We start from the raw sequence: 10,791 nt of genomic DNA on the forward strand, positions 1-10,791 counted from the left end.
TGCCAAGATGCCGCTGCAGGATAGCAACTTGGTCAGTCCAGCTTGACACAGAAATACTGTTTTTTTTTGCGGGTGAGACACAGAAATACTGTTGACAACAATCAAACACATCAGGATTAAGAGCATGTTTGATTTTTTTTTGCATGAACTTCACATGAAAATCTTCGATTCATGTAGAAATGTGGAAAGAGTTTCACATTTCAGGCATGACACGAAATAAAACTTGCAGGGAATAAAGGGCGCAAGCATAAGAGATTATTAAAAATCGACGAGAGAGCGATGGTGTTAGGGTTATCTGTTGCCGCCTAATTGGGTGGTTCTTACCAGAATTTGGCCTTCAAGTGCTAGAGTTCACAACCTCCTCTTTTTTCTAGTCATCAAAAGTGAAATTCATGTTTTCAAGACACTTGATGTTAGCTGCAGGACAACTCGGGTGCATGCCAATGGCATCCCTAAGCACGGACTGCGCATCTCTTGCACTTGATTCCTCGGCGCCATATCCCCCAATGCGCACCGAGACTTCCTTGAGGCCTGACAAGTGCTCGACGCCGCCAAAAGCAGCACCGTGCTGCTCCCATCCGCGCGCGTTGAATGCGACCTCGAGCCTCTGGAGCCTGGGCATTGCCCCTGCCGCAAACGTCAGGTATGATGTCCAACGGCAGGTGACTTCGAAATGCTTGAGAGCAAGGAATCCTGTTCCGCAGATGGTGACCCTCTCTTTAGGAGTTCCAAAGATGTACACGTTCAGGTGGATGAGGGAGTGCAACTGTGCAATGATTCCAACATCATCATCCAACACCTCCTTAACCCCTAGTGCAAGGTCATAGAGGTTATGGAGCTCCTGAATCCACTTGGGAACCCTCGATAACATGCAACCCCGTAAATGGAGCCTGCGAAGAAGGCGGGGAGAAGCGGATAGTGAACCCAATGCATCCGAGCATGCGCTGGGGAGATAAGATTCCATACACAGGTATCTGAGGTTGCAAAGTTTTTCTAGGGAGAATCTCAGAATATTTATAAGTTTTGTTGCTTCTGCTTCATCCAACTGCTTCCGGTAGACACGGCATATTTCAAGATCCTTCAGATTGGTCAGATCTCTGAGGTCTCTGATGTTTTCTACCGAGTTCATGCCCAAGTCGAAGCCTCGCAGTGTCCGTAGGGATTTCATGCTGCCGATCCTAGAGGGCAAACTTATCCCAATAGGAACGATCAGGTGCAATAACCGGCGCAGATGAACAATATCTGACGGAACTTGAACCATGCTATATTCGTAAGTTCTTAATTCCAGCGTCTCTAATTGCTCCAGTCTCCGAATTTTCCTTGGTAGCACTATTTCACCATAAGCTGCTACAACTTTTAGATACCTCAACTGGAACAAATGACACATTCCTGTGAGGTCAAGTGTCACACGCTTAGTTGGAAATTCAAGAGTTAAAACTCGGAGATGCTTGAACTCTGATAGAGGAGGTGTGTATGTGGAGATGCCAAATCTTGCTAGCGCTCTTACTTGTGAGAGCCTGGCAGTTCCCAATGTAGCGCCATCTATTACATCATCCAAGTAGAGGGAGAGTCGGCGAACATTGCCTTGCAGTCCAATCAAGGCTTGTAAGTCTTCTACTGCAGTGATAAAATTCTCTTCTCTGCACTTGTGCATAATAAGATCAAGCATCATATCATGCACTTTGCAATACAACACCTCATCATTATGATCTGTATCTACCGGTTGAACAATGCTCCTGTTGACAAGTTCATTGAAATAGCCCTCTGCAACAGCCTCTGGTTCCCGCACGTGTGATATACTTATAAAACCCTGGGCTAACCATTGCCTGACCAAATCATTCTTGTTGATTGTATAACCCTCTGGATATATACCCAAATACAGCATACATGTCTTCAAATAATGAGGAAGATTTGTGTAGCTAAGGTTTTGTTGGATTATGGATGGGCTTAGGCCCATATAAGACACTAATCCCTGGTTAATCTTGAGGCCCATGTATGAGGTGGCATGTGGTGGGAAGTTTAGTCCCACCTTGCTAGTTGAGAAGAGTTGAGACCCCTTTATAAGGGCTGCTCTACCACTTGCCATTGAGAGCTTGGGAAGAGGAGTGGTACACGCGCGCTCCTCCTCCGCGGCCGCGCCGCGCCGCGGGAATGAGCCGAGCCGAAGCTTATTTTTGCCGCGCAGGAATGGTTAATTAATTAACGAGTCGCTTATGAAAGCGCCACTGTCCGACGCTGCTGCCGCCGCCGCGTTGGCCTAGCCAACCGGAGGGTATAATCTATTCATCCCTCGTTTACTCGTACTTATACTAGCCGTATATGTGCTGCTCATAGATGGTTCGATTCTATATTCTGTACGTGCTAGTATGCTTAGGTATCGCTATGAGATGCATACCTTTTATGCCATGCTTACTGTTTATTCGCGGATAAGTCTAATCGGAAAAATGCTAATATTTCCAACAATCCAAAAACCTTATTTTAGGCACTTTTCGATTCAAGGCTTTGCTGCTACTCTGAAACCGGAAAAGTTTACCGGGACGCATTTTAAGTGTTGGCAGACTAGGACCACCTTGTGGCTCACAGCAATGAACGTGTTCTGGGTTGGTGGTGTGTCCCTCACAGAAACGATTGCTCCTGAACAGGAGAAGGCGTTTAGGGAGGCAACCACAATCTTTCTGGGAGCAGTTCTGGGTGTGATTGGAGACAAGTTGGTTGACGCCTATATTCATATGGGCGTTGCCAAAAACTTGTGGGATGCGTTCGAAGTCAAATTCGGCGCAACTGATGCTAGCAGTGAGCTGTATGCCATGGAGCAGTTCCATGATTATAGGATGGTTGATAACCGTTCTGTATTGGACCAGGCTCATGAGATACAGTGCATTGCTAAGGAGCTAGAGCTCCTGAAGTGTGAGTTACCGGACAAGTTTGTCGCGGGTTGCATTATTGCAAAACTCCCTCCTAGTTGGAGGAACTTGGCTACTTCTCTCAAGCACTTGAGACGTGAATTCTCTGTTGAGGATGTCATTGGTCATCTCAGTGTTGAGCAGAACTCGAGAGCAAATGACTCGCACGTGAAAGGGGCAGAGGGTTCTTCTAGCGCCAATGTGGTGCAGAAGAACTTCCACAAGTTCAAGGGAAAGAACTCTGTCCAGCAGAATACTACCTTTAAGAAGAAGGGTAAGAAGAAAGACAAAAAGAGAGATGGCTGCTTTACTTGTGGTTCAGATGAACATTGGGCGAACAAGTGCCCAAACAAGTATAAGAAGCCAGCACAGGACTCCAAGTCTGTGAATGTCACTTTGAGCAACAATGATGCGGCATCTGGGTATGGTAATCTGTTTACCATACTTTCAGTCTGTCAGTCCATTGATTGGTGGATTGACACTGGGGCCAATATTCATGTGTGTGCTGATGTGTCTTTGTTTTCTTCCTACCAGGTCGCACGAGATTGTTCCGTCCCGATGGGGAATGGCTCGCATGCTTCTGTTCATGGTGTTGGCACGGTAGATCTGAAGTTTACTTCGGGAAAGATCGTGCAACTGAAGAACGTGCAGCATGTCCCCGCCATAAAGAAGAATCTCGTTAGTGGCTCCCTTCTATGTAAAGAAGGGTTTAAGTTAGTATTTGAGTCTAACAAAGTAGTCGTATCTCAGTATGGACTATTTGTTGGAAAAGGGTATGATTGTGGTGGTTTGTTCAGCCTTTCCCTAGAGGATTTCTGCAATAAAGTCGTGAACCAAATTCATTCTAATGTGAACGAATCTGAGGTTTGGCATTCACGTCTTTGTCACATAAATTTCGGTTGAATGACGCGGCTAGCTAAAATGGATTTAATCCCGAGTTTCACTTTAGCCAAAGGCTCTAAGTGCCATGCGTGTGTGCAAGCTAAGCAACCTCGTAAGCCTCACAAGCCTGCGAAGGAGAGACACCTGGCACCTCTAGAGCTCATACATTCAGATTTCTGTGAGATGAATGGTGTGTTGACTAAAGGTGGAAAGAAATACTTCATGACTCTGATTGATGATTCCACTAGATTCTGCTATGTGTATTTGTTAAATACTAAGGATGAGGCTCTACACTACTTTAAAGTCTATAAGACTGAAGTTGAGAACCAACTTGAGAAGAAAATAAAACGAGTCCGGTCTGATCGTGGTGGAGAGTACTTTTCTAATGAGTTTGATTTATTCTATGCGGAACATGGTATTATTCATGAGAGGACGCCTCCCTACTCACCCCAGTCAAACAGGGTTGCCGAACAGAAAAACCGTACTCTAACTGATTTGGTTAACGCCATGTTAGATACATCGGGTTTATCCAAGGTATGGTGGGGGGAGGCTGTATTGACATCTTGTCATGTCCTGAATAAAGTTCCCACAAAGGATAATGAGACTACTCCCTATGAGCAATGGGAAAAGAAAAGAACCACACTCTCTTACTTGCGCACTTGGGGCTGTTTGGCGAAAGTCAACGTGTCGATAATCAAAAAGCGCAAGTTGGGACCAAAGACTGTGGACTGTGTTTTTCTTGGCTATGCCAAGCATAGCGTTGGCTATAGATTTCTAATGGTAAAATCTGAGGTACCTGACCAGAAGGTCAGTACAATTATAGAGTCTAGGGATGCTACATTCTTTGAGGATATTTTCCCCATGAGAGATATGCAAAGCAATTCTAGACTGGAATCTGATGAGACTCCTGAACCTGCTATTCCGATGGAATACTATGAACATAAAAGTGATGAGAGTTCCATGGAGGATGACGAGGAAGTTCCTGTTAGGAGCAAGAGATAGAGGACTGCAAAGTCCTTTGGTGATGATTTCCTAGTGTACCTCGTGGATGATGATACTCCCAGTAACATTTCAGAAGCTTATGCATCTCCGGATGCTGACTACTGGAAGGTTACGGTCCGTAGTGAGATGGATTCCATCTTGGCTAATGGGACATGGGAGATCACTGATCGTCCCTATGGTTGTCAACCATTAGGATGTAAGTGGGTGTTCAAGAAGAAGCTTAGGCCCGATGGTACTGTTGAGAAGTACAAGGCTAGACTTGTGGCCAAGGGTTATACCCAGAAAGAAGAAGAGGATTTCTTTGACGCTTATTCACCTGTGGCTAGACTGACAACCATTCGAGTGTTACTCGCTTTGGTTGCCTCGCATGGTCTTCTCATTCATCAGATGGACGTTAAGACGGCTTTCCTTAACGGAGAGCTAGATGAGGAAATTTACATGCAACAGCCGGATGGCTTTGTAGTAAATGGTCAGGAAAGAAAGGTGTGTAAGCTAGTGAAATCTTTGTATGGCCTGAAACAAGCGCCTAAGCAATGGCATGAGAAGTTCAACACTACTCTGACATCTGCTGGCTTTGTTGTGAACGAAGCTGACAAATGTGTATACTATCGCTATGGTGGGGGCGAAGGAGTTATACTATGTCTATATGTCGATGACATACTGATATTTGGGACCCACCTCAAGGTCATTGAGGAGGTCAAGTCTTTTCTATCTCACAACTTTGAGATGAAGGACCTGGGTGTGGCTGATGTTAACCTGAACATCAAGCTACTGAGAAATTATGAGGGTGGAATTACACTTTTGCAATCCCACTATGTTGAGAAGATTTTGAGCCGTTTTGGATATTCGGACTGCAAACCTTCTGCAACACCATATGATCCTAGTGTGCGGATTCGAAAGTTCGAAGGCACGGCTGTAGATCAATTGAGATATTCTCAAGTGGTTGGTTCACTGATGTACCTAGTATGTGCTACTCGTCTTGACATCTCATTTGCTGTGTGCAAACTGAGCCGGTTTGTTTCCAATCCGGGAGATGTGCATTGGCATGCTGTAGAGCGAGTGATGCGTTATTTGCAAGGTACTGCGAACTATGGAATTCACTATTCTGGCTACCCAACGGTACTTGAGGGGTATAGTGATTCGAATTGGATATCTGATGCTGATGAGATGAAAGTCACAAATGGACATGTCTTCACACTTGGTGGTGGTGCTGTTTCCTGGAAGTCTTGCAAGCAGACGATCTTAACCAGATCAACTATGGAAGCAGAACTCACAACATTAGACACATCATACGTCGAAGCAGAATGGCTTCGAGAGCTTTTGATGGATTTGCCGATGGTTGATAAACCAGTGCCGGCTGTCCTTATGAACTATGACAATCAAACAGTGATTGCCAAGGCTAAGAGTTCAAAGGACAACATGAAATCCACAAAGCACATAAGAAGAAGATTGAAATCTGTCAGAAAATCAAGAAACTCCGGAGTAATAGCGTTGGATTACATCCAGACGGCTAAGAATCTGGCAGACCCTTTTACGAAAGGGCTATCACGGATTGTGATAGAAAATGCATCGAGGGAGATGGGTATGAGACCCATATAAGTTGCCATGGGGGTAACCCAACCTATGTGATCGGAGATCCCGTGAATTAGGACCTGGGAAAACAATTCAGTGGTCAACTGAGGAGAGTATCCTTAATTAACCCACTCCGTTGGAGATGCACAATACTCTCAATTTTGTAAGGCAGGCTGACTTTTGTCTTAATGCGTTCCAAAGCTTGTGTAAGCAAGATGCTAACCTACAGAGCATTCTTTGGAGGAACACACCTATGTGAGCCCGACTACTGGTCACAGTCTATGAGATTGGGTAATCTCTATTAAGCTCATGAGAAGGTACGGAGTATGACTAATAAGCTCCACCCGTGGGGTTTAGCCTTCGGCAGTCATGTATCAGCTGACAATAGGCGAAACTTCTGCACGCCAAACTAACAATTCAAAGCATAGTCCATTGTTTAGTTGTGAAGAAGTCTAATCCTTTTGCTCTAGGTGGAAGTTCAACTTAACAGTCTCCACTGAAAATTCTGGTATATCAAACATTGTTTGGAATAGTTGATAAACTTATGTGCCTCGAGATCTGGTGGGGGATTGTTGGATTATGGATGGGCTTAGGCCCATATAAGACACTAATCCCTGGTTAATTTTGAGGCCCATGTATGAGATGGCAGGTGGTGGGAAGTTTAGTCCCACCTTGCTATTTGAGAAGAGTTGAGACCCCTTTATAAGGGCTGCTCTACCACTTGCCATTGGAAGCTTGGGAAGAGGAGTGGTACACGCACGCTCCTCCTCCTCCGCCACCCGCCTCGCCTCGCCTCGTCACGACGCGCGCGCGCCGCGGGTTGCGGGAATGAGCCGAGCCGAAGATTATTTTTGCCGCGCAGGAATGGTTAATTAATTAACGAGTCGCTTACGGAAGCGCCACTGTCCGAGACGTTGGACCGTGGGCTGTTCGCGGACTCGGTCGTGGGCCTAGCCCAGGCCCATCTACTTGACGGCCTATATAAGAAGGCACTGGCCAGTGAAGTGAACCCTAACTCAGTTCACTCACTCCCTCTCGTACAACCCTAGCCGTCAGCTACTGTTCCTCTCTCTGTGCTACTTCCGGCGATCCCATCCCGGCGACCGCATGCACGGTTGGTCGGGAGAGCAGGTGCCTCCGGAACCCTGTCGTTCGAGATCCTGCCCGGAAGAACGGCAATAAGGTTTTTGGGGAGCGTCTCGACGCGACTGCTCCTGATCCGTCCCCAACTTCGTCTGCCTCTGCTTCCACTACTTCCCCTGCATCGACACCATGGCCGACGACGCCGCCTCCAAGAAGAAGGCCACGGACGACGCCGAGGCTGCTGCTGCCGCCGCGTTGGCCTGGCCAACCGGAGGGTATGATCTGTTCATCCCTCGTTTACTCGTACTTATGCTAGCCGTATATGTGCTGCTCATAGATGGTTCGATTCTATGTTCTGTACGTGCTAGTATGCTTAGGTATCGCTATGAGATGCATACCTTTTATGTCATGCTTACTGTTTACTCGTGGATAAGTCTAATCGGAAAAGTGCTAATATTTTCAACAGGTTTAGTATTTTTCTCGTTCCTTCCAAGGTGGGATGCACTTCAAAGTTGGAGCTCAAAGAATTCAATATATCCTCCCATTGCCCCTTCAGCATCTTTGGTTGACTAGCTAATAGGCTGGATATACTGATAATTGCGAGTGGCAAGCCACCACATCTTTTTAGAATTTCAGCCCAAACGTCTTCCAAATACGTAGGACAACCATCCTCTGAACCAAAAACTCTTCTGAGAAATAACTTTCTTGACTCTTCATTGCTAAGTAATTTCATCTTATAAAGATAATCATAGCTATTGGAGCAGCACGCTGTAGCCACGGTCTCGATTCGTGTAGTTGTTATTACTCTGCTGCCATTGCTGTTTTCTGGCAGAGCACATCTAACAATACTCCACGTGGTTGCATCCCATATGTCGTCGATTACAATAAAGTACCTGCCAAGAAGGTTAAATTATATGCAGCATCATAAGCATCCTCACTTTCTTCAAATGAACTTTAAAAGGCTAAAACACACCCAAGAAAACCTCCTTTAAGTTTTCCAAAAGTGCATATACATGATAGTTGAGCCTTGGTGGTGCCAAAATGGCCCATTTGGTTTTAGAATTGCATAAATGATAGCTCGTGTTGCCTTGTTTTTCTGTGAATCAATGAGTAAATGCTTTAAAACTGAACCTTATGCAGGCGTTGCCTCTTTTAAAAAAATAATTATGCAGGCATTTGTAAGAATTGAGATGTTCATTTGAGGAATTTTACTTTTAGAATATATGAAAATTAATTGTAACATTTCTGACTTGCAAACTAGTGTTAATCTAGTGTCATGTTTTTCAGTGACAACAAAAGAAATCAAATATGGAACAAATTACTTGATTATAGAGGTTTCGTGGAACTTGATGGCGTAACTAATTTCACTAATAAAGTGCCCATCCAGAGGATCTAAGATGTAAGTTTCTTACCCACATCCACAGGAATTTCTACAAACAGCATACAAGCAAGCTGAAAGAATATATTCCCACAAAACTAAACCGAGCACTATAGACTACAGAAGGGAGTACCTCTTGTCTGCAAGAAATCTTCGAAGTGTCCTGATCAGCTGATCCTCATCCCATGATTCCATATTAGTTTGATCCAGGACCACATAGCCAGCTTGAGAGAGTATGTTTCTAAGAATCTTCCTTATATTAGGTTTTTGGGACACAGAAACAAAAGCCTGGCACTGAAACTGCCCCTCTAGTTTGCAATAAATCTCATTTGCAAGTGTGGTCTTACCAAGGCCTCCAAATCCCACAACAGAGAGCACCTTCAGCTGCTGTGCACAAACACCATCTTGGTCCAGCATCACCTTAATCAGTTCGTCCCTCGGTTCATTGATACCGACGAGGCCCGCTGCGTCCACATAGAGCGCCAACAGGCGTATATCTATGGCCGTGCTGTTTGGCTTTGAGGCAGTGCTGTCAAGCTTGTATCTCATGCGCCTCTCGCTCACCTCCATGATACGTCTCTTCAGACCTTGAAACTCCTTGCCGATCTTATGCCGAGTGTTGATTGTCGTCAGCAAGTTCATGCTCCTTTCAATGAACCTGCTCCTTTCAATGAACCCCTTGAAGCCATGTGGCTTGCTATTTGACTCGCATTCCACCCGGAGCATGAAGTCGTCGGCATTGTCCTCGATGTCGTAAGACAGGTCACGAACCTCCTCAGCCCAGCACTTTTCTTGTTTGTCAGCCTCCTCCTCCTCCGCGTCCGACGTCCTCTCTAGGAACACACGCATGCTCTCGAGCTCGGCTTTAAGGAACATGATCTCGCCCTTTGCTTCTTTGAGCAGCTTGTATTCGCCGGCGAGCAAATCGCCGAGCTTCCCAAGAAGGGAGCCTATGGCTCCGTGTGACACGCTCACCACCGCGGCTTCCATGGCCTTTCCTCTGTTAGCCTCCACTCAAGAAGCCGTGTCACTGCTCAGTGCTCAGGGACTTGGAGATGAAGCGATCAACCAAGGAGGCATAGCACAGAAGTTGCACTCCATTTCTCTGCTTCTTCCTCTCCTTTTATCATTTCTTCCACTATTTCTGTTTCTTCTTGAGTTGGGGTCTGAAATGAAATGACGCGTGTGGAACGAAGGAGGCACAGGCGCACAGCACAAAGATTACTATTGTCAGTTACCGAGCAAACAGCAGCTGATGTTTGTGGCCTCTTCCTGCTATTTTTTTCTCCCCAATCCTGAACTCATCACAACAGAGACAAATAAACCCATTGTTAATTTCTGTAACAACAGGCTAGCATGCATGGAGAATGAGATACTCTTTGCACGACACCAAACCAAAAGTAAAACTTGGGAGTTAGATGCCAAACATTCATTGGGTTCGTTTCCTGCGGTGTGATGTGATATGACTGACGCTGCCTCTCTTGTTGATGCAGCATATGTGTGCCTGAATCAATTAGAACCTGCTACACGGCTACAGCGTTTGATCACAAGAAGAGATTTGATGAAATTTCCGTTTTCGACTGGACCTCGTTTAATGATTAACTTCGCTGACATACTAATTGGTACTGTAGCATTTGCATGCAGATAAACAAAATTGCAAGTTTGACGCTCTACTCCATGTCAAGATGAACACCGAGATTAAGATTAAGACGAAGAAACAGAAATAGACCGAACTAGAAATCAGTAACTGTGCTAGGCAATTACTCCAGGAGTCAGTAATCACCTCCGGTGCCCTCGGTGGCCGCCCCCTGCCGCGGATCTGGCCGGCCGCGCTCCGGGCAAGGGCTGGGGGGAGAAGGGAAGGCTTCCTGTTGGCATCCACTGATTTCGGGCACCGACGCCTCCGAAGCTCCGACCGCTTGGAGGCTTGGAGCCTTTCCTTCCTGCTTTGGATTACCCAACGCGACAAGA

The 10,791-nt window shown here is 45.8% G+C and overlaps 1 protein-coding gene across 1 annotated transcript; it reads right to left on the bottom strand.

Moving 5' to 3' along the window:
* Positions 1 to 352: 352 nt before the first annotated feature.
* On the bottom strand, positions 353 to 10,791 carry LOC125517133 (disease resistance protein RGA5-like). Its single transcript, XM_048682319.1, has 5 exons — positions 10,604 to 10,791; positions 8,954 to 10,115; positions 7,907 to 8,335; positions 6,026 to 6,028; positions 353 to 1,919 (listed from the first exon to the last, which is right to left on the bottom strand). Exons 2-5 carry the CDS (start codon positions 9,808 to 9,810, stop codon positions 371 to 373), a joined length of 2,838 nt encoding a protein of 945 aa, XP_048538276.1. The 5' UTR covers positions 9,811 to 10,115; positions 10,604 to 10,791; the 3' UTR covers positions 353 to 370.

Source organism: Triticum urartu, chromosome 6 (assembly GCF_003073215.2).
Source record: "Triticum urartu cultivar G1812 chromosome 6, Tu2.1, whole genome shotgun sequence".
Lineage (NCBI taxonomy): Eukaryota > Viridiplantae > Streptophyta > Magnoliopsida > Poales > Poaceae > Triticum > Triticum urartu.